Source organism: Trachymyrmex cornetzi, unplaced genomic scaffold, assembly GCF_001594075.2.
Source record: "Trachymyrmex cornetzi isolate Tcor2-1 unplaced genomic scaffold, Tcor1.1 scaffold117, whole genome shotgun sequence".
Classification (NCBI taxonomy): Eukaryota; Metazoa; Arthropoda; class Insecta; order Hymenoptera; family Formicidae; genus Trachymyrmex; species Trachymyrmex cornetzi.
The window spans coordinates 1,215,332-1,237,839 of NW_017295730.1; the positions used below are offsets into that span (position 1 = coordinate 1,215,332).

General features: G+C 35.6%; 1 protein-coding gene across 1 annotated transcript; it reads left to right on the forward strand.

Moving 5' to 3' along the window:
* Positions 1–286: 286 nt before the first annotated feature.
* LOC108765987 (uncharacterized) lies at positions 287–12,994 on the forward strand. The gene is made up of 12 exons (XM_018514974.1): positions 287–1,775; positions 2,240–3,523; positions 4,357–4,848; positions 6,377–6,502; positions 6,695–6,870; positions 7,706–7,878; positions 9,123–9,313; positions 10,249–10,499; positions 10,778–11,041; positions 11,374–11,693; positions 11,823–11,981; positions 12,888–12,994. Exons 1-12 carry the CDS (start codon positions 625–627, stop codon positions 12,924–12,926), a joined length of 4,626 nt encoding a protein of 1,541 aa, XP_018370476.1. The 5' UTR covers positions 287–624; the 3' UTR covers positions 12,927–12,994.
* Positions 12,995–22,508: the final 9,514 nt, after the last annotated feature.

Here is a 22,508-nt window from a genome sequence, read left to right on the forward strand (position 1 = left end):
TAACTATATATAATTATGGCTTATATATTGTTAATATGTATCATTAATATATAATTAATATAATATAATGGTCTATACATAATAAAGCCATTAATTAATATTGCTATTAATTATGATAGTAATTACAGGAATAACAAGAAGAAAGTTAAGAATAAGAATACAAACTCTTCGAAAAGACCGCGTGATATCAAAGTTGTTCCCGAATCGTCTGATCCTGCGAACTTTAACGACGATAAAATGTTAAAAGTTCCTCTCGAAGCAGAAGAAAAATTTATTATCCAAAGAACTATCAATAATAATAACTCAGTACAAGAAAAAAGTTTTGATAATTCTAGAAATATTTTAAGAAACTCTCGCTCTTACGAAGAGATTAACAAGGAGTCTTTTTCATTCCCTAAGAATATTAACGAAAATTATTTACAAGATGAATCTTTTTACGGAACCCAGCCAATATTTAATACAAGAGAAATTACAAACTTCCCTATTGTAAATAATCACAATCTATCGAATGCTGGAAAAATATCGAACGATTTATTACAAGACTCGGCAGTGTCACAAAACGAAGGAATCAAAATTTCGTTAATTGGGAAGATTCAGATACACGACGGTTTCAATCGAACGCCGATGCTGATAAGCTTTGATGCCATTCCCGACGGATTTTCAGCTACACAGGCCTCAGTTTCCACAGGATTGTTGAACACTATCAGGGCGATTGAAACTACCGTCATTAATCTCCTTCTGAATGATTCAAACGTGGAATCTCAACCGTTTGATCTCTTGTCTATAAGCGAACGTGCAAATGACGAAGCGAGTGATTCACTAAATACGATAACGGACGAAAGTCAGGAAGTTGGGAAGACGAATGTGAACCAAGTTTCGATAAAGTCTCCCGAGAAGTTTTTCGATCTGATGAAAAGAAGTGAGGAGGAACGAAAGTCGGTAAAAAAAAATCCCTTCAGCATCGAGAAGCGATTGGATAAGCATAACGCGAACTCGAGATCGCCCAAGCAAGTTTTTCTAACGGATTACTCGATCGAATCGAACGGGAAAGTGGACAGAACGAACGGAAGGGTGATTTCCGGGCGAACTGGCGGGGCAACCGACAAATTGGATTCTCGTTCATCCGCGAATCCGGTGTATTTTCCGGATATTTTGGGATCTGTCTTGGTCAACAACGATAGTTTAAAAGATCAGGATAGCAAAGAATCTCGACATCGAATCGACGTTCCTACGATCGAAACGAACCGATCCAACCCGACTGACCCGAATGTTACTCTGCACGTCGTACCGTTGGTGCACATCGGTATCGAAAAGCCGAACGCCGATTTAGCAAATAACGGGAAAACTAAGACGGTGTGTTGTCCTTGCGAGGACTCGTGGAACGCTAGCTTTGGCGGTTGTTACAAGATGCCCGTAACCGTTCGGAAACTTGAAATTACAGAGAAGACTTCGCGCGAGTTGCAAACTTTGAGCAATTATCGAGACGATGATCCCACTGAAACTTTTCCGCCAAAACTCTACGAAACGACTGTAAACGACCAGAATGCGGTAACCATGGAGTCCTCTCCGTCAACGCAATTGCAGAACGGTATTCTTGAAGCTGCAATTAAATGCACGACGAATGAAACCTGTTCTACCGTGACACCATCTGAATCTAATAAATGCAATGATAAATCGATTAATGCAATTCGCGTGAGAAACATGATGGCCATCGTAAGATTCATGATGAAACTGCTGAAGATCATCGCGGAGGATGAAGAGCCTTGTCCTATACAGTAAAAAATATTACGTATTTGTTTTGGAAACGATCCACTCAAGTTCTTACTAAACTTTTGTGTTGAATTTTTTAACATATTCGAGTGTTAATTTAACATAATATGATTATGTTACTTAAATAGTTTGTGTTGAATTTATATTCAACATTTCTTAGTGTCAAAATAACACAATTTACGAGTAAGAAAACAAATAACATAAAAATAATGTGTTTTAAGATGTAAATTTTAAGATGAATGAGTAAAATATGTTAATTTAACATATCATAAATATTAATTTTACTGAAGAAATTATGCTTCCACGGTTTGTTTATAAACTGTGTCAGTATTGTCTTTTTTTATGTTTAAGCTTCTTGAATAATATTTGTGTTACCTTTTAATATATTCATCTTGTGTCAAATTAACACATAAATTTGAGTGGACTATTTGGGAAATGTGTTAAATTTAACACTTTTCCAATGATGTAGAACTCAGATTGGCGAGACGGTGATTCATGTGAAGAATATTATTAATGTCCCAAGTCACGTGGAACGGCAGAAAAGTGCTACTGATAGGACGGTAATAAAATCAGGAAGAACGAGACAGGATCTTCTGACCACTGAGTGGCGATCGACAATTACGGAAAGGATACGCGAGGAATCATCGCCTTTGGGTGACAGTACTTTTGAGTCCTTTACTGAAGCACCTTCTCATCCGGCAGCATCCACCTTGCCAACCTCTTCCGATAAAATGTTCAAGGGCGAAGGGCTATTCACGCTCTTTGAGACTTCCACGAGAAAGGAAGTATACACCTCCACTTTATCGAGCACGACTTCTTCTGTGACGCCTAAGTCCTTTCTATTTTACGAGCCCGGACGAAAGTCTCTTCGCAAAGAAGCCTCTCGGAAAAATACCAAAGTTGACCTAACGGGTGTAAAACAAAATTTAAACGTTTCCTTTAAAGATTCAAAAGACGAGTTGGGAGGAAATAAATCTCGATTGGACGGCAGCCAAACGAATCGTTCGTCTTCGTGGCCACGGGACCAAATTCGTAGCTCCGTCGATCGACTTCACTTTGGTAAACAAGGGATTGCTTCCGTGACAAATTCCGAGGATAAAATCGAATCTTTCCAGAAGAAATATTTGGCAAGGAATAAAAATACCGGGTTTCGGCGATCGGAATCGACGGGTGCCGCAAACGACACCGTCAGGCTGACACTTCCGCGTGATATCGATGTCTCGCGAAATACTTTATTAGATAGAATTGGTGCCATGAGAGAAAACAGGCCCGAGTATTCGAAGTCGAAGAGGATCAGGCAGGCGGGGATATCAGATCGGTGCGCCGAAACGAGAATGAAATTGCTTAACTGTTCCATGAGAGAAGGTCCTCCGGGAGATTGGATCGGGGAACATCGGGCACCCACGCGGCGACTGTCGATCGATAAGAAACTGCGGGAATCGCGCAAAGTACCGGGCGGAACTGCAATGCCGGGAAAAGTCGTATTTCGGCGCGTCCGCGGCAAGATTAACCGCCCTCCTGACCCAAATCTCGTTAGCGGTAGAAGTGATTCGTTTAAGATCGAAGGGAACGTCGTCGGAAATGGCCCTCTGGCAAAACTTTCGACCAATGATGCTTTATCCACTGTCGACGGAGGATTAAGTTCGTTAAAAAGAGAAGATACCTCTATTCGATATTCGTCAACTTCTTCATTAATGAACGATAATATTGGCATTTCTAGAACTGACAAAGAAATCGTGCATGAACATATAAGGTCTGTCACAAAGAATTAATAAGATTAATTTAAAAAAATTTAGTATAAAATATTTTATTTAATTGGGGAGAGGATTTGCATTATTTCAGGGTTATCGCAAATTCCTAATCCTAAAGTTCCATAACTTTTCATTTATTTAAAAAAAATATTTCATTTTTTTTTAAATTTTTCCTGATATTTCCTATAATATTTTAAAATTTTTTGTATTTTCGTTTTGATTTGGGAACCGCGAACTATTTTAATGAGAGAGCAATTTAACATAGCAATGTAAATTACTATTAATTTGATTGATATTGCTTGCATTTAAAGATATGATGTTAAATTTCTTCAAGACAAAGATTTTTAATTTTCCAAAAAATTTTATAAAACCTTTTCTCCAATTTCCCTGAATTTTTTAAATTTCCCTGATATTTTCCTAATTTCTAGTTTTGTAACTATCCTGTTTATATTAATTTTTCATCATTTTATTAAAAATTTTATTGTGAAAATTTCTACACTGAGAAAAAGTTACTGTTTTAAAAAAATATTAATAAATCAATACCAATTAAATGCGATAGTCACAAGCTGTTAAGCAATATTTGTTAATTCAAACAAATAACATGTTTTAAATTACAAGATTTTGTTAATCTAAATATATAAATACTTGAACTAAATAATCATTATGAACAAATCACATTTCGGCAAGTTAACAAATGTTTTCTCAGTGTAAGTAAATTATTTTAAAGAAGACATTCAGTTATAGAGGAAAAATTTAACATTGTCCAAGAACTTTGAGTAATTAGCTTTATTATCTTTTCACATGACGGATCCCGTAATCTCACATTGTCTCGTAGCGTTCCAAACAAGAAACGAGATGTCAGCGAGCGTCACGATTTCTGGAAAGGTAATCGCGTACTTAGGAAACGCCAGAAAGCTTCAAGTCCGACGAGGAGGAAGACAAAGCAGCGGAGGAAAAAGAAGAGGAAGAAAGGCAGTCAGCGGACGAAAGTTATTTCGGAGACTGAAAACCAGTGGCGTTTCAGAAGACACTTATTAATGATGTCTCTTGAGCCGGAGTATGACGCCGATGATGCCACGGCAAGATTTTCGAGACGCTACGTCGCCGCGGAGAAAAGAAACGCTGAGAACTTTCGGAAGTCCGCGGGAAGCAACGTAAGACGGCGGCGCGAACGCGACGGAAGTCGGACGGTCGATGGATCGGAAGCCGATCCCAGCACGGCGCAAATCCGCGGTGGTCAAGACTGCACGGATCGTCGACACCCACCGAATATCGATGCGGCCAAATATCTCGAATCCGCGCATTGTTTGCGCTTTAGTGATTTATGGTAGGTCGCCTATGGGGATTTAAAGGGATCGTGGGCTGTGATTCATAACGCATATAACGCTGGTTTCATTGAGAAAAAGAATGTAACCGAATGCAAACTTTTTCTCGACGCTTATCAATCCCGAACGCGATAAAGTTATAGCGATTATAACGGAAAATATAAAGAAAATGTGGTAACATTCGAAAGTATGAGAAAGAGATAAATGTTAATAGAGTAACAATAAATTGAGATAAAAAGATCAGAGGAGAGAAAAAATAGAGAATGTATGATTTTTCATACATAAATCGTAAATACAAAATATAAAAATGTAAGTATAGCGGTATAATTTTTGTAAATTCACTGACTGCAAACAATACCATTATTTAATAAAAAATAAAAAACTTATTTCATTTGTTGCAATGAGTATGTAGCTTTACCTGTCAATAAAGTTTATTAAAAACATTACGAGGCAGTCATGCATATAATAGCGATATGAACCAATGGTTTATTAAAGCATTAAAATGACGGCCAATGGCTCTCGATCACTTATTTTCATTTTTACACACAATGTTACGCGCGGCAACAATTGCAGAGTACAGACGTAACAAAAACAAAGATGAGTGCTTTGTTTCGCGCTTCTGATGGTTTTCTGTAGTTGACATGACGTAAATTAATTAACAGATAATCGCTAGGAAGACATTTTATAGTGTCCGTCACATACACATTTCAAAAGTCTCTATAGCAAGGATTCCCAAAATGTGGATCGCAAGCCGAGTTTTAGTCGCGAAAAATTTTAGAATGTTAAAGTACATTTCATTATATTAAGGGTGCTGCGCTCTTTTACGACTTCGTTTATGTGTGAAATTGGCTTTTTAGCGATGATAGGAATTAAAACCAAATTGCGAAATAAATTATAATTATCAAACTCATTGTGCTTGAAAATTACGTATCAATGTCCAGCTCGAATTAAGGCTGTTATTAATACATAAATATAGGAAACAAGCGCATTTTTCACGTACATCTCATACATGTGAAAAATATATTAATAAAAGTGTTTAATAAAATGTATTTAATAAAAAAGGAGAGCAGTAAAATTAAGTGTAAATAAATAATCAATTCTCAACCTCCTCCGTTTTTCCATATTCACCTAGCTAGGTGAGTCGTGGAGTTTGCTATTATAAAAAATGGATCGCGATTCACAAAAGTTTAGGAAACTCTGCTCTGTAGACTAAGGTGGTACAATTTTGAATATGGTACAATTTTGAACAAAATAAAATTTAAATCCAATTTTCAAGGTTTAAGTTTGATAACTCTCATTGTGTGGAAAATACTAAAGAGTACCAAACAGGAGAAAAGATTAAACTTGAACTTCAAAAATTAAATTCAAATCTCACTTCGGTCAGAATTATATCATGTTCAAACTTGTGCCACCTTATCCCGTATTAAATCGACTATCATAACTTTCTATTTATCGATTATGAATTTATCATTTTATAAATCTCAAAACTGTCAAAATTTTATGGAAATAAACGTCAGAAAAATTCTTTAGGTATTCCGTGTATCAGTTGGAAGATCCCATCGTCGATCATGCGGTGTATCTTCAGGTTTACGAAAAACGCGTTTTAGCGAACGGATCGACTTACTGGAAAGATCTCACCGGAGATTCCGTAGTCAGGTGAGAGAGAGAGGGGGGGAGAGGGAGAGAGAGGGGGAGAGGGAGAGGGAGAGGGGGGGGGAGAGAGAGAGAGAGAGAGGGAGAGGGAGAGGGGGGGAGAGAGAGAGAGAGAGAGAGAATTTAAATGCGCACTCGAGTATGTTCGAAACGGCCCGATAAACTTCACGCTAGACAGGTCGTTTATGCCATCAGATTGGGCACGTTCAACAGGCACCATAGAGGCAGCCAAGATACGATCGCTTTCGCCTACAAGGAAGTGAAAATGCTAGGACGAGAGGAGGACGAAATTCCTAATTTGGATGTCGTTCGTGATCGTCTTTTAGTACCGTCGTCGGTGACATCAAAAGGCTCTGAATATCCTGCCGAAGGTATCGAACCTGAAATGTTTCAACGCCTTCCTATTAAAATCGCACACGCGAGTTTGTATTTTCGAAAATTATTGTACAAAACGGAAAGCAAAATAATTATAGATATATCTGAATATCTAAAAGAGTAATTTCACATTTTTTCTCCGTAATTAAAAAGATCAAATGCATTTAATTTAAGATATGCCAAAAATGTAAAGTTACAATTTCATTTAAATTTTAATTAATTTTTCTTATTAAAAATTTAATTGAGATTTTCAAACAGCGAATCAAATATTAAAAAATATGGAGTTATAAAATGTGTATTATAATGTATAGAAAAATTTCAATTCAAATTATTATGTCAATTTAATAAAATTTAATAATATATAATAATAATAATAACATAATAAATATAATAAATAATGTAATACAATAAAATTTGCCGTAAGCAGTTTAGAATTTTAATATTTGTAAAATAATACTTACACAGAAAGAATGATTTTGCTAAAGTATTAAAAAATTTAAAGCTAGATACAGATTTAAGAATAATTTTGCTAGACTATCAAAATAATTATGAACGCTTAAATATTAATGACAATATTGCAAAAATTTTAATATTCTAACAACTAATTTGAACGTCCAGTGTAATTATTTTGATAATTTAAACAAAATTATTTTCGGATATAACTAAATTTTCATATACTTTAGCAAAATCGTCCTTATACCGTGCAACTATTTGTAATCTTGTTACATTACTAATTAGTTGACTTTGCAAAGTAGTCAAGTTAAGAAGCTTGAGTAATTATACATTCAATATGAGATACTTTATCAAATGATATTTTGATGTTGAACGTAGGCGAGTCGGGCGAATATCTCGTGATACCAGCGAGCAGCATCAACGAGAGTGGAGACGAGTGCGACAAAGCGGGCGTGGGATTCGCGGCGTTCGCGAGGCAATTGGACCGGTGCGAACGTGTAAGAGGAACCTGTTTGAAAAATCAGCCTCTGGCCTACCGTAGGCACGACGCGGTACGTATGACAGGTGCAATAAATGAAACAACGCTGGAAATGGCCTGTCCTCGAGCTATCCGCGGCCGTCGCGTTGAGCTTCGTGTGAGCGAGCGCGAGACGCTTTAAGTGCGGCGCTCGCCGTGTAACATGATTTATCGCGCACGAATTTAATACTTATACCCGTATAAAACGTTGCGAGGGGAGATTTGTCCCAGCGACGGGAACGGACAGTCGCATACAAATCGGTCGTCGGGTAGAGGGACAACGTGGATTTTTGTATGTCGGCTCTGTGTGATACGCGAGACGAGGAATTCGAGCCGTCTCGTTTGGGCGAAATATCGAATCTGTCTCGCGTTCATAAATGTCCGCAGCGACTGTCGCTGCGAATGCCCGTTGTTACGTTTCGAATCATTCTATTCCGAATTCACGTTTTTCTCCTGAATTCTATTGTGATACGACACATTCCACGTTACACGAGTTTTACAACATGCAAATTTGGGATTCATCCAAGATTTTTTATAGCTTTGGGTTTTTTTAATCAACATTAAGCAGTTTCTGCTTCAAAGAGTTTATGAATAATTTGACATTTCTCTATATTGGGTCTTTAAAATGGGAAAACTAAAATTTTAGAACAAGAATTTGCGAAACACGGAAAGAACGGTTTTGCTGAAGCATCTAAAAATTTAGCTAGATACAGATCTAAAAAAAAATTTTGTTGGACCGTCAAAATAATTATGTAGGATGCTCAAACTGGTTACTAGAATGTCAAAATTTTTTGCAGCATCGCTTATTATATTTTCTACATAATTATATATTTTAATAGTACAACAAAATTATTTTCAGATCTGTATTAAAATTTTTTAATATTTTAGTAGAAATCGTTCTTTTCGTGAATATTAAAATATTGAAGATTATAAACAAAAGATTGTGTAAATAGCAATACTTTTATTGGAAAAGAGCAAGATCTCTCGATTAGGTTTCGCAATTTTAGCAAGAGTTTGAGAGATTATATTAATATCAAAATATTAAAGATTAAACAACTTTTACCGGGAAAGGGTAAGATCTATCGATCAGGTTTCAAGCTTGTCAAACTCCAGAACTACGTCAAAACTGTACGTCATCGCGAGGTTTATCGGCGAAAGCAGACGACGATCGCGCGTCACGAACATATGCCGGAAACCACCTAGCATACCCGCGAACATTTCCGCCAACCGGCTGTCGAAGGTCGGGCCGCTGTTCGATCTAGTGTCACATGTCGACAGGAAGCTCGCGCGGCCGGGCGACCTGGTTGCTACTTCTTGAGCAATTTCGCATCCGTGCCGAGCGAGCCCATCAAGTACAGCGCGAACGGAAGCGGAAGTCACGAGTTCCTCGCTCTGAAGTACCATTCGCCGCACGTGTCTGCGATCGACATCGAAATCGAGGCGAGTTACAATGCCGCGCTCATGGAAGGGTGAGTTGAGTCTTGAGAGGAACGATATCTATCTATCCATAGACGACTAACTAGAGATTACCAACTAACCAGTTCGCTTACACTTCGTGCGCTAATTCCTTCGTAATCCGATTTTGTAATTACTCCGAATAGCTCGGAGTTGGTTGCTGGGTATCTCTTCTTTGAAAGAAGTTTAACGTTACGGGAATAACGAACAGAAATGCGTCAATAAATTCCTTTCATGTCGATAAATAATCTATGTTAAAATGTTAACAAATGTTTCGAGTTTTCGATATCGTGTATAATGATATTTTATAAATAGAATAGATACTTTTTTAATGATAAAATCTAAGAGTGCTCTTTATTGTACACAGATAAAAAAGTTTAGTTACAAAGTTTTGTGTTTATTAAATAACTAGTAATGTATATTAAAAAAAAAACTTTGGAATGTCAGTTATATTTTATTAAATATGAAGAATATATAATTAACATAAAAAATAGCCATTTTTAATTTTGATATAAGCTTCAAGATGTTTTGGGAACGCATCAACGATAGCATTTCTGCGGATAAATTCTCTCATGCGATTTTCAGTTAATCAACCGATGAAAATCTTTTGCAGATTTTTTGATATTTAATGATAAGATGTAACTAACATTTCAGAATTTGTTTTTTTAAATATACATTACTAGCCAAGATAACAATTAAGCTGACGTTATTTATCATTATTTTGATATCAAAATGACAACAAATATAATGTCAGTTTGCTACTTGGATAATAATTTGATTACATTCATAAAACTTTGTGGTCAAACTTTTTTATCACTCTGTAATTTTCCAAATTTTTTAGACCATAGATGTTTTACAGATTAAGGTAAATTAATATTTGACGAAAATGTTAAAGATATTCTAATACAATTTTCGATGAATTATGATTGTTAAAATTTTTTAATCTTAGACCCCTAGGTCGCATCAGCAAAGTACACGTGGACAGCAGAGCAATTAATCACACTGTAGTGACAGTAGTGATAACCAATACGGGACTGACTTCGATGTTCTATCAATCAAGAATCACGAAATGTCCCAACAGTCTTCCAGAGTCTTGGGTGAACGCTACGTTTCCTAGGAAATTAATTCAACCTCGACGCGATCAATCAATAAGCTTGGATCTCTACGGCGAACTACCCATAAACGAATTTCATTGTTCTGGTAAATCTAACGATCTAATAAGAATAATGTACTATAATCATTTCTAAAGTTCCGTATATTTAAATATTTAAATAACATATTGACTTTCAAATGCACATCCAATTTTATATTCATTTAATTTGAAGCAATTTTTTTCAATCTGACAAAAAAAGAGAAAAAAACTGATTTAACTTTCCATAAAGTTATCGCAGAATATTGCAAGCGGCATTTATTGTCGTAGTGTACAAAATATATATAAAAAATTGTGCGTATTCAAGCAAACATTGAACGGTTTCTAGTGCAATTGTTGAATCGTCTCGGAGGACTAGTGGCTACCAGAAGGATAAAAGTACGGAAAATGGATCATTGTTCCTGCATGTTGCACTGCTTATGTGTATGCGTAGGCGACGCGCGTGGCACTGGCTGCAAACCGATGTCACCGGAGCTTTATCACGCCGCTGGATTTCGCGGTCCTGTTCCTGCAGCCTCCCACAAAATTTTCGTAGTAACTGTAGACATCCTATTTTTCATTGTCTTGTCGATCCTGCTCCTGCTTTTCATGGGTCAGTAATCATATCAGTCGTTTCACTTAATAGTTTCTGAATTTACCTATTAATCCTCGAAGATATATTTTCTATTTACGATTTGTAATTTTTTTCTAAGTAATAAATTATTTTGGACACATTATATTTTTTATTTTTCTTAACTCATATTTAACATATAATATTCTAACAATTATTTTTTCTCAGTATTATATAAATTTAATTCATTAATCTAATTTATTATATATTTTATAAATAGAATATGTTTCTCATGAACCTAAGTCTTTTTCTAATTTATTTTTCAAATATTTATTATAAAATAGCACGAATTTTAAAGTGCACGTTTCTCTCAGGTTTTCTAAAATGGTCGATCGGCTTGTATATACCGGTGGTAGGTCGTTGGGGTTTGGATTCTCTGTTGGAAACTAGCGGAATGTCTGAGTACTTCGAACGAGAATTAAAATATAAATGCGTGGTGATGGATGAGCACGGTGCACCGGTGCATCCGGATACGCGCAAGAGAACGGTTAGAATATGCAGCAGGTACAATAGGATAACTATAGTCATAAACGCGATGTTCTTTTTGATTTTCCCATTCGCAATTTGTTGCATTCGTCTTAAGAAGGCTTTTCGTCGACCCGCCCATAGACGCTGTTGTTCGGATGGATCTAAAGTAAGAACTCCTTTTTCGTCTTTACGTCGCATATTAAATTGAAACAGAATTTTGCGACATAACAATCTTTATGCCTTTCCTTGCGGCATGCAATGCGTCTCTCTCTCTCTCTCTCTCTCTCTCTCCTAGATCAGTTTGATGAGCGACAGGAGCGAACGTCCGAGAACGATCTGCGTAAATACTTATGGCGATAGTCGAGATTCGCGGATGGAAATCGAGGACACCAAGTACGTGGTAGACGAATTGAAGAAATCTGAGGAATCGTTACGCAGTCGTATTAGAAGTAAAGTAAGAAACGAAAAATATAATAAATAATAATAGTTACAAGAGAGACAATAAATAGGTGTAAAATATAGACAATAAAATATATCTGCGATAAATCTACAATTTTTTTGTATGCTCTTTATAAAAATATGTAATAAGAGAGAGAAAGGAAGAGCCATTTATTGGTAAAAACTGCACATATTAAATATTTTATGTTTTATTAAATTATTATTAGGAAAGGAAGAATAATTTTAATTAAGATTTATAATATTCAGTGTTACATACATTTAATATCGTAATTCGTATTTTACAACTTATTTTCTGTGTTTTTCCTAAAAAAAAAAAAAAAAGAATAAAATTCTCATTTGTATGTTAATTCATGAGTTTTACATGAGAATAATCGCGTGTTAGTTTTGATTACCTAAAATTAAAAACACCCCATGGACCATATTTGGGAATCCAATTTATCGCTATGTACCAAAAGTAGAATATATGAGTACACATAGGGAGATTAAAGAGATTAGAGTGCAGAGAGATTAGAGCACCGGATACGTGTAAAATATAGCAAGAACATAAATGCTAAAACGCGCACCAGCGAATAGGGTAGTACGTGACCCCAAAATGGCAAATGGAGGGGGAGGGGCTACGACGACGATTGGCCCGATAAAAGCGATATTTCATTTGTGCATACGTGTAATCCGCCATTCGTCATAAATGCGACAATAAAGTAGATGTTATTTGTCATAAACTGTCGTTGGAATTTTGGAAAAGCGAAAGATCCGTCATACTTATTTGAAATCAGCGTTACGTTTTTTTTATATTCAAGAGTGACACATTTGGATTTGTTATCTTTAAGGATATTAAGTGTGTTATTTATTGAACTAGAAATGTTGAGCAGAGAATGATACTGTTGTGATTTTATTCTTTCAGAGAAACAGTTCCATAAAAGAATACCGTTCGCGCCATTAACAAGAACTTGAAATAAGTTTGACGTTACTAATACACAGAATCTTCAAAAGTCGTCTTAACGATCTTAAGTTGAAGACATCTTTATATAACTATCACTAATATATTAATATTAAAATAATATTGTAATGTATGAAATATTATAGTCAATAAATGTAATCACAATTAATCATTTATTCTATAATATTAACTCTTTTCGTCTGCAATCTGCTTTTTACAAGTCTAGGTTTTCAAAAAATATTCAAAAAGAATTCAATATTACCTGTCAACATTTCCTTCTCTCTATTACGTTACCAAATTTTTAATAAGATATTTTAAGGGAAAAACCGGACTTCTCTTTATTTCGGAAAAATTTGAGAGTAAAATTTTCCTTGTGCTAAAAAAGCCCAGTATAAACGGGAGAGTAAAAAATGGTATGCGTTTAATCAATATTAAATTTGGAAAAAAAACTGTAAAAATTTGGAGTAAAACTGTAATACCCGTCCTATGTGTAATTGTGCTATGTACATATCCTTATTATTATTACTGTTATTATTATTGTTGCTTACATTATGACGATGCATCGCCAGCTTTTAATTTTAGAAGTATCAACCATAATGAAAATAATTCATATATACAAGAGTACAGCTGCAGGCTGAAAGAGCGAAGAAGAGAGAAAGCGCAGGAGCACGAGAGGGAGGAGGACATTCACGAAAGTTATGCGCAATGCGGTTGTGCCGCGAGACTCGGAGAATTTGTGACCGCTTCCGGCGGATATCTACGGCGCGGGTGGGTGTATCCCCGGGTCTAACCCATTTTTTCGTTGAGTACTATTTATGTACACCATCTGGATGTAAATATTCATGCGGGACGCGCGCGCATATTTGCCGTGCGCCGCGTTCCTAGCCGCGGCGAATCGAAATAAATGCCCGTATCGCGGAAACTGAAATTTCAACCTGCGCAAGATGTGCGTCCGCTATACGACTCCACCTCTCTTCAATCGGACACTTGCCGATGTTTTATTCCCGTCTTCGATACTTCAGTACGGCGGAAACTGTGTTATCGTAACTCACATTTGTCTACTTTCGCGGTCGGATTTGTCGATTTTTATACTCTGCGACGAACAGTCTCCTAACAAAGATCTGCAAAAACTGACGTGGCAGGGAAATAATTTCAAAAAGGATTGATTCAGTTACTATCTGCGGAGAGATAACTTAAGATTGATTGGAATATTATCTGAAGAAAGAGAAAACTTTATAACAAGAAAAGAAAGTCTGTCAAATGTATTTGCGGTTTATGTTTTTAATAAAAATAATCGAATTATTATTTTACTCACTGATTGATTGTACTACAAATGTTTAATATTGTCAATTAATTATTTGTAATTATGTTTAATGATTACTGAATTAAATAATGATTTTTTGGTGTTATAAAATCTACAATATTTAGATATTTAGATATTTAGGACTTTATGGGATCGATATAAGCCACTTTTTACGGATCAAAATATATAATTAATATCAATTACGCTTTGTTAAAATTAGTATTATTATTATAACAGGAATATTAGTGTACAAGTAAAGTAATTAAATATTAAATTATAATTCCATTAATTAAATCTTAAATATATAAAAAAAAAGTCATATAGTTGCAAAAGTATCTAATCGCTCGTAAATATACACGGAGAAAATTTTATATTATATATAAGTTTTAATACAATTTTAAATTACACTTTACTATGTCTAGTATTTCCGATGGACCGTCACAACATGATTCCGACATAACTTTTACTGTGGTAATACTAATTTTTATCACATAAATAAAGTAATTATTTTGTTAAACCAGTGCTTAAGCCATATTCTAACATGAAAACTGTTAATTTTTACTATGGTACGCAAACAAAATTTGCTAGGTATATATTTTTTACTTATCTTTACAATACTAACTTTTATTCAACAAGTAGTGATTTTGTAATAAAAAAGATTTACTATGAAAAAGTGTAAAAATTACATTGCATTATTGTTTGTAAAAAAATAACTATAGCATTTAAACTCGTAATTTACATGATGTCCGCAGCTACTACCACATTATAGTAATTTTAAATATAAAATTTTCTCCGTGTAAGAATACGTAAATAGACTGATGACGCATTCAAGAATTAATTTAAAGTATTCAATTAAACGTCGACAATCATCACGAGATTGGTCGATATAGGAATAAAAAGGCCGGCTCACTTTCCTGCTGGGTTTTCATGCAAAATTGCGCGTATGCTCATAATGCATAACTATCTCACAAAGCCTATGCAAATGTACACACCTGCGCCGACTTCCGCGTTCTTGTGTACGGGGCGGCGCAGAGAAAGGCCGATCTTTTGCCATTGTAATTCGGTAGCCTCCAGGCGCTCTTTCTCTCTGGATCGGCCGTACTCCACTGACCACAAGAGAACGGTAAATAGATGGATACGGACGGAACGGAACAATGGCTAGCGTAGATGGGTAACGTTGGCTAGAAGAAGGATGCATCGTTTAAGTTTTCATGATTGAATTCATGTTTCACGCAGATTGAATGAAAAAAAGTCGGGCAGGGAGCAAGCAAACGAGTCTTATTAAAGATCTTATCGCACGTGAATAGAGAGAGAGGTAACTCCGCTAGTAGCATTGTCTAAATACAAAATTTAATCGATCGGTCTAATTAAACTTCCTCACGTGCCACATAATAAATATTAGATTGATAAATATTTGTCTTTGAATTTTTCAAGAGATAGAAACTATTTTTCACAAGATACAGCTATAAACATTCCATAAATATTAATGAACATTCATAGAAAAAACTGAGCTGTCGTAAAACAAACTTGTATTCTATAAATTATATTATTTTACGTAAAATTCTCGATGGTCTATTAACCGTAGAAAGCAAATATTTCAACAAAAGAAGCGAAAGTTTTGTAACGAGGCATAAAATTCACGTGTAAAATGCAACAATTCTATCACAGAGATCGTTATTCGTTTAATATCTTCGGAACAGAAACTCGCGGTCATTTGAAAAATACAAAAATGTAAATGTAGTTGGATCATTGCGTTTGTTGTAATTTATAGTCGCGAGTTCGTAGTCGACCATTTGAGACTTGAGAATTTCGTTAATGAACTCGCGGGACCGACAGGAATTAATGATGCGCTTCCAAAGTGTCGACATTCAAGGTTACTCACAAGATAACGCGAGGTTTCCTTCGTATGAAAAGCAACCGTGCACATACCAAATATTTATACCTGCGATTATATGAGGAAGCCCCCGAGAATAAAAGCAACTTTGGTTCGAAGAAAGCAGCAGCGGCTGCAGCTCTGCACCTCTTCTATATATGCCGGAAATAAATAAACTGACTTCCCTTCCCGCTGAAGATATCGTGGTTCTTGGCGGCTCCGGGGCTACGGATGTTGATGTTTCGTACATCGCGAGAAGCCTGAAACGTGGCAGGAAACCCTTGGGGCATCGCCGGTGCTCTTGGAAGTTCTATTCCTCGCGTGCGTCGCTTTGTTTTAATACGGCGAAGTAATGAGATTGTTGCGAGCAGCGGCTCGTCTGTTGTTGCCGTTACAGAGTGTCTGGTGAAAATGAGGATAACAGCAGTACAGTGTTATTTACAGCGTGACTTTGACCGCGTGAGTTCTTGCAGTACAATGAAAAGTAGAGCAGTGTCCTACCTGTAATGCGTGATCGGAATGAATACATTTTATGATTGTGTGTCGTTTACGCAGAGCCTTCTCTTCCTTATTTATTTATGCGAATGTTGTAAAGCAAATATGATTAATATGTATAATTAATGTATGTCAAATTAATTACTGTATAAAATATAAGTTGTATTATATTGTATTATGTTAAATTTATGCTGTGTATGTATTTATATTAACGAGTATTATAAAAATATAAGTTTTAAAGATAGAGAGAAGAGAAATAAACATATTTACCAAATGTAAATTGATTGTTAAAATACAGATTAATTGGAAATACATTTACTCAATATATCACTATTTTATATAAAAATTGTTACATATTTCTTTAATAAAAACTAGGGAGAATTTGTTATTATAGAATTATAAATTCTTATTATTGTATATTTTTGTTATAAAATTTATGAAAAGGGTTGATAAAGGACTTTTATTATTAAAAATAATTTATAAATTACTTAAAAATGAAAGGTCCTTTATCAACCCTTTTTATAAATTTTAACAACAAAAATATATAATAATAAGAATTTATAATTCTATAAATATATTTTTAATATATGTTTAATATATTTTTAAATATATTTTTTTTCATATTCGAATTTTTTTTAGCAAAAATTTGTGACTAATTAATTAATAAATTGTATTTGCATTAAATGTGCTCAAAATAAATTTAGACATGTATAAAAATGGACATATTGTTAAGAGAAATTTCATATATAAAATTAATAAATTATGATTTTTCTCTTGTATAATAATATTATGATAACAGAGTAAATAAACTGATATAATAACGTTCAGTCGCAACAAATAATTTTATGTAACGACCAACATATATAGTCATCCCTTTTAGAGGTCCTTTCCTTTCAGACGGTACGTTCCTCCGGTAAACACGTCGAAATGCATAGGAGACACTGCATTCGTCTCCGTCGTTGACGGAAGTAAGTCACGTTCGAATGATAAATACGATGAGTTTACAGTACGAGTTTAAGGTACGCACTGTACCGTATCAATTTCGTTTGTTGAAATTTAACGTCTCAAAAAGTCAATGTTTAGATCAATAACAATAAATACATTTTACAATAATCCCAACAATAATCACGGAGAACGAACTGCCGCTTATTTCCTTCCTATAGACTTGCGCTCTGTTTTCTTTATTCATATTTGCGTATTTTATTACATTTGTGTAAAAATCGAACTTTTCCCTGCCGGGAATACGTTTTGCAACATTGCACAACGTCGAGATAAGATCGTACAGCCGCATCCTACGTTACCACGCCGTAAAGATATCGCGTTCGTATAAATAATTCTACCGCGGCGCAGAGTTTCGCGAATAAAACTTTCCCGGGCGATTTATGTGATATATAATACGCGCGCGCGGGTAAAAACGTTTTCGATCGCGCCGCGAGTTCGTGCGATTGCGATGTTTTTCCGCAGAGAGGCGTCCGTACTACCGTGATAAGCTGAAATTAAAGAAAACCGCACAAACCGGTTCGATTCGCGATGCAGCGAGATGCAACAGCCGCGCGCACATCTGCCGCTGAACGAATGCGCTGCATCTGAGAGCGCACAAATGGTGATTACGAGAACAAAAGGGCGAACACCGTGAATATATCCTTCGTAGTGTGCCACCCCGGTGCGCGGCCAGTCTCTTTCTTTCCTCAACTCACTCCCTTTTCCCCCTCCCTTCGCCCTTTTTCACAATTCGCGATCTTTTGTCTTCCTTTCGTTGACTCTCCGAACTTTTTGCTCTTTGCCTCTCGTCTATAATTCCTACCGTTTTTAGCACTCCTCTCGTATTTTTACTTGCTGAATTTCAACGTCAATGGCTTATTGTGAGCCGAATAAAAGGCGTGCTCAAAATAGTCATGCAATGACGTCGCATAATGTCCGGGTAATGAACGTTCGCAATGATGAAACGAAACTTTCGGATCGCATAAAATAATTACGACTGAAGCTGCACAAACGGAAGCATCTGTGTAAGTACCGGCAAAAGCTTAATGTAATTTATCTTCATAAATTAGTACGCACGACATTCGTATTTTAATTAGAAAAACTTGTTTTATACAAATTTTGTTTTGACCATCAAAATAATTCTTTTTCTATTTGTAAACTGACCTGTAACAAAAAATACAGATATTAAAACTAATTAAAATAATCGGAAGAACAAATATTGTGCGTGTATGAAAAATCTCTCTTAACTACTTCTCTAATCTCGGTGAAATTCTTGCCGATATTTGACCGAATAACTTCCTTTCCGAGCAGCACACTTTCCGCAGTCCCATTTTTTTTATTAGAATTTCTCCAGACATTAGATATCGATATCAAAAGTTTAAGATCGTAAATTACTGTGCTGCAGAGATTAAAGAAAAATTGTGCTGGTATACACACGATTGCATCGTAAATTCAGGCGCGATTTTGCCACTTCACGGCCGGTCCGCGCGGCGATAAGTATGAAACAGCCTTGGTACGACGCGGTGGCGCATTGTTCTCCCCCGGGTAGCGTACGCTGAATTTCGAAACGACCGACTGCGAAACTGCGGCGAAAGTCAGGCGATTTGGCGAGTTGGGCCCGAGCTGCATCCGTTCGTATTCGGAATAATTCGACGACGCGACTGGGGAGGATTGCACACAAATCTCAGCTGCCGAAAATGGTCGCGCTCTCCCCCCAAGTTATTTATCGGAGAATCGTAGATTATCGCCTCTACGAAGACCATTGTGCCGGACAGAGGAATCCGCCGTGTTATTATTAACTCAGGTTTATCCGCCTTTCTCGACTGGCTTAATTCGATCTGGTTTGCGGTTCGGTAACATAATCCGAAGCATGGAAAGTCGCTACCTAATTGAACGGCGTTTATATGAAGAGGAAGTATAGGTATCCACGTTAGAAATGAGAGAAAGACAAATGAGACGTTGAAAAGATTTCTCTAGAGAAAATTACAGAAAACAAATTTCAAATTCGGGACACAAGATGTCTTATAAGAAGTCTAAAAGATATCTAATGTCCGTTTCTAACAATGTAGATTAACTTTAACCTCGGTTCAACTTGCTTTTCATTTTTTCCAAGGTGAGGAGTAAGAATCAAGATTAAAGTTAATCTTACATTTGTAGAACTGGCTCTTAGAACTAGAAAAAGGAGTTAATTAAACCAAGATTAATATTACATTACATTGGTAGAAACGGGATCTAAGTTAATCTTACATTGGTGGAACCGGACTTAATTAGTGTCGTGAGTCCATTGAACTCGTATCAAATTTTGTTAGTAGAAGGTTTATTAACTATACTTTAAATAAAGATCAATGCAAGATTGATTATTAGTTTCCCCCCTATTAGTTTTGATTGCAAAATAGATAAATCAAATAGGTAGAATAAAAATATTTTCAAGATTATAATGAGTTTTATTAGCCTTTGAAAAATCAAGATCCAGTGAACCCATGACGTTTGAAGAATAATATTTTTTTCACTAGAGAGTAAAATACATTTTTGCAAAAACTATCTAAAAGACGTTCGAATTATTAATTTTGTTATTTGGACATTGCCGCGCTACCCATTTATCCCATCACAATTTGCCGTATCGTAATTTTATCTTTACTTAATGCATTATAATTATTTTTACTTGATACGTTCGGACTTCATTCGTGTAATGGTTGGCACATAATAATTTCATAATTCATGGTCGATAATTTTATCTCGGTGGCCTATAATCAGTCGCTCGAAAAAGATTTTATCTCAGAGTATAATAAAATATTGTCACTCACACGCTTATCGCAGCGGCGCGGCGGTAAAATAAAGCTGGTATTCACGAGGCTGCTGACGATGAATGTTTTTATGTCGATGTGCTGATCGCGACTGAGTTACCCACTTCCGTTATCGCGCGGTTGCTCTAATCTCTATTACCATTATCCATATAACGAATCGAGTGTATGGCCGGCTTCCCATAACCCGTTACGTAACGCTCGTGATCCCGGCGATGCGGGAAATTATTCAGGGATATCAGGGCGTTCTACCGAGAGAGGATGACGTCGCGCCACGCCGTTCCGCGACTTCTTCTGCGGCTCGTAAAGATATAGAACGCAATTCCCCTCATTTTGCATGTCCCAATAAATCGCGATTTGCGCCGTGTGCTTTATCCAGTTTTTCCTTGGACTTGAATCACGACGCTTTTCGCGCAGCACACCTAAATTACCATCTCGTGAGTAATCCAAGTAGATAAACGATAAGAAATAGCCGTTGCTTCTCATGGTTCGTTTTAAATTAACCATAAATCGATCGTTTAGATTTTCCATAAATCCGATTGCATTTTGCGGTTTACGCGCACGAAAAATATCGAAACTTGTCGTCCTAGATTTCGTATCATCAAGATATTATATGTAACTTAGAATGATGGTTATTTTATCAATGTTAAACATAATTACGTTAGAGAAAATGTGTTTAGAAATCGTTTATGTGCATTTATGTACTCATTTACTTGTGTAGAAAAACATGACGGTTACATTAAATCATGATCGCTTACATTAAAATTGTCGGCAAAGTTGTTCGTCCGTTCTGGAAGTTGTATATGACGAAATTACAAAGTAGTATACGACTGCAACGCTTGAATTAAGAATTTCACGGAGATTACATCGTTGATACCGAAAGACATACGGCATGAAATGCTAACCGCCTTCGGTTGTGTGACCGCGAGAGAGGTCTCTTCACGACCGAAAAGATTTGAGCGCGTCGAAACCGGTTTGAGTAAATACACATCACTAGCATGCTCTTTCCCTATAATTTACAACGAAATTATAAAGTTATCTAGGCATTGCCCGTCTTCGCCGGACAATGACTGAAATATCATTGAGACAAACAGGTGAACTATAATTCTTCTCTCTTTCTTTGCTGCTTTCACGATCGATATTTCAGACTTGCTTGTTGTTATAACAATTGAAATAATTTATTATCTTAATCAATTTTACGAATCATTAAAATAATTAACGTTAATGATTGATTACTTGGGAAGGACAGGTTTCGCTAAAATATCTAAAAATAACTAGATCATGCATGTTTTTCTACAGATCTAAAAATAATTTTGTTGGACTATCAAAATAATTATGTAGGACGTTCAAACTGATTGCTAGAATGTCAAAACGTTTTGCAACATTGTTTATCATGCTTCAGATTCCTATATAATTATTTTTTTAGATCTATATCTATACTAAAAAAATAACGTTATACAACTGCATTATTTTAATTAAAAATTTTATTGTCAGTAACACTGTTAATAAAACAAATGAAATTTTATCAAAACAAGAGCATGGCATATTTGTTTCATTAACAATGTTATTGAAACAATAAAATTATTTTCAATTAAAATAATGCTGTTGAAATTTATTTTTTCCAGTGTAGCTAAATTTTTAGATACTTTAGCCAAATCTTTTTTCCATGTATATTTCCGCTTTAATTTTAGAATAATGTCAGTATTGACTAGTGAAATATGGAAAACACATTATATATAAGTATAGATGTTTCTTTAAAAATATATTTGGTGAAATATCTGTTTTTTTTTTAAATAATTTCTCATTGCACAAATAAAGTTCGGCATCGCGTGTTGCATTAATCGCAAATTTGAGAGTCCTCTGTCCGGCACGAAATATACGCAATGCGGTTACAAATACGCATGTATATTACAACTACGTATGCGACATGCAATGAACCGGTTAACACGCTACGAATTACGCACACGAGTTGCCATAAATAATGTTGCGTGCAAATCTTGGTGTTAAAATGTCTAATGAGGCTGCTGTCATGAATTAAATCAAACACAGTACACCTGACAAAATGCATATATAACATTAAACGCAATGTCCTAACACTCGTAAACTCAATTTTACGTAACAGTCTAATAGTT

Bases quoted from the DNA above. Each gene is read 5' to 3' on its own strand.
- LOC108765987 (XM_018514974.1), top strand. From the start codon at position 625: ATGCTGATAAGCTTTGATGCCATTCCCGACGGATTTTCAGCTACACAG. The intron at 10,500-10,777 runs GTAAATCTAACG...AACGGTTTCTAG, and splicing joins AAACGAATTTCATTGTTCTG to TGCAATTGTTGAATCGTCTC. The intron at 11,982-12,887 runs GTAAGAAACGAA...TTATTCTTTCAG, and splicing joins GCAGTCGTATTAGAAGTAAA to AGAAACAGTTCCATAAAAGA.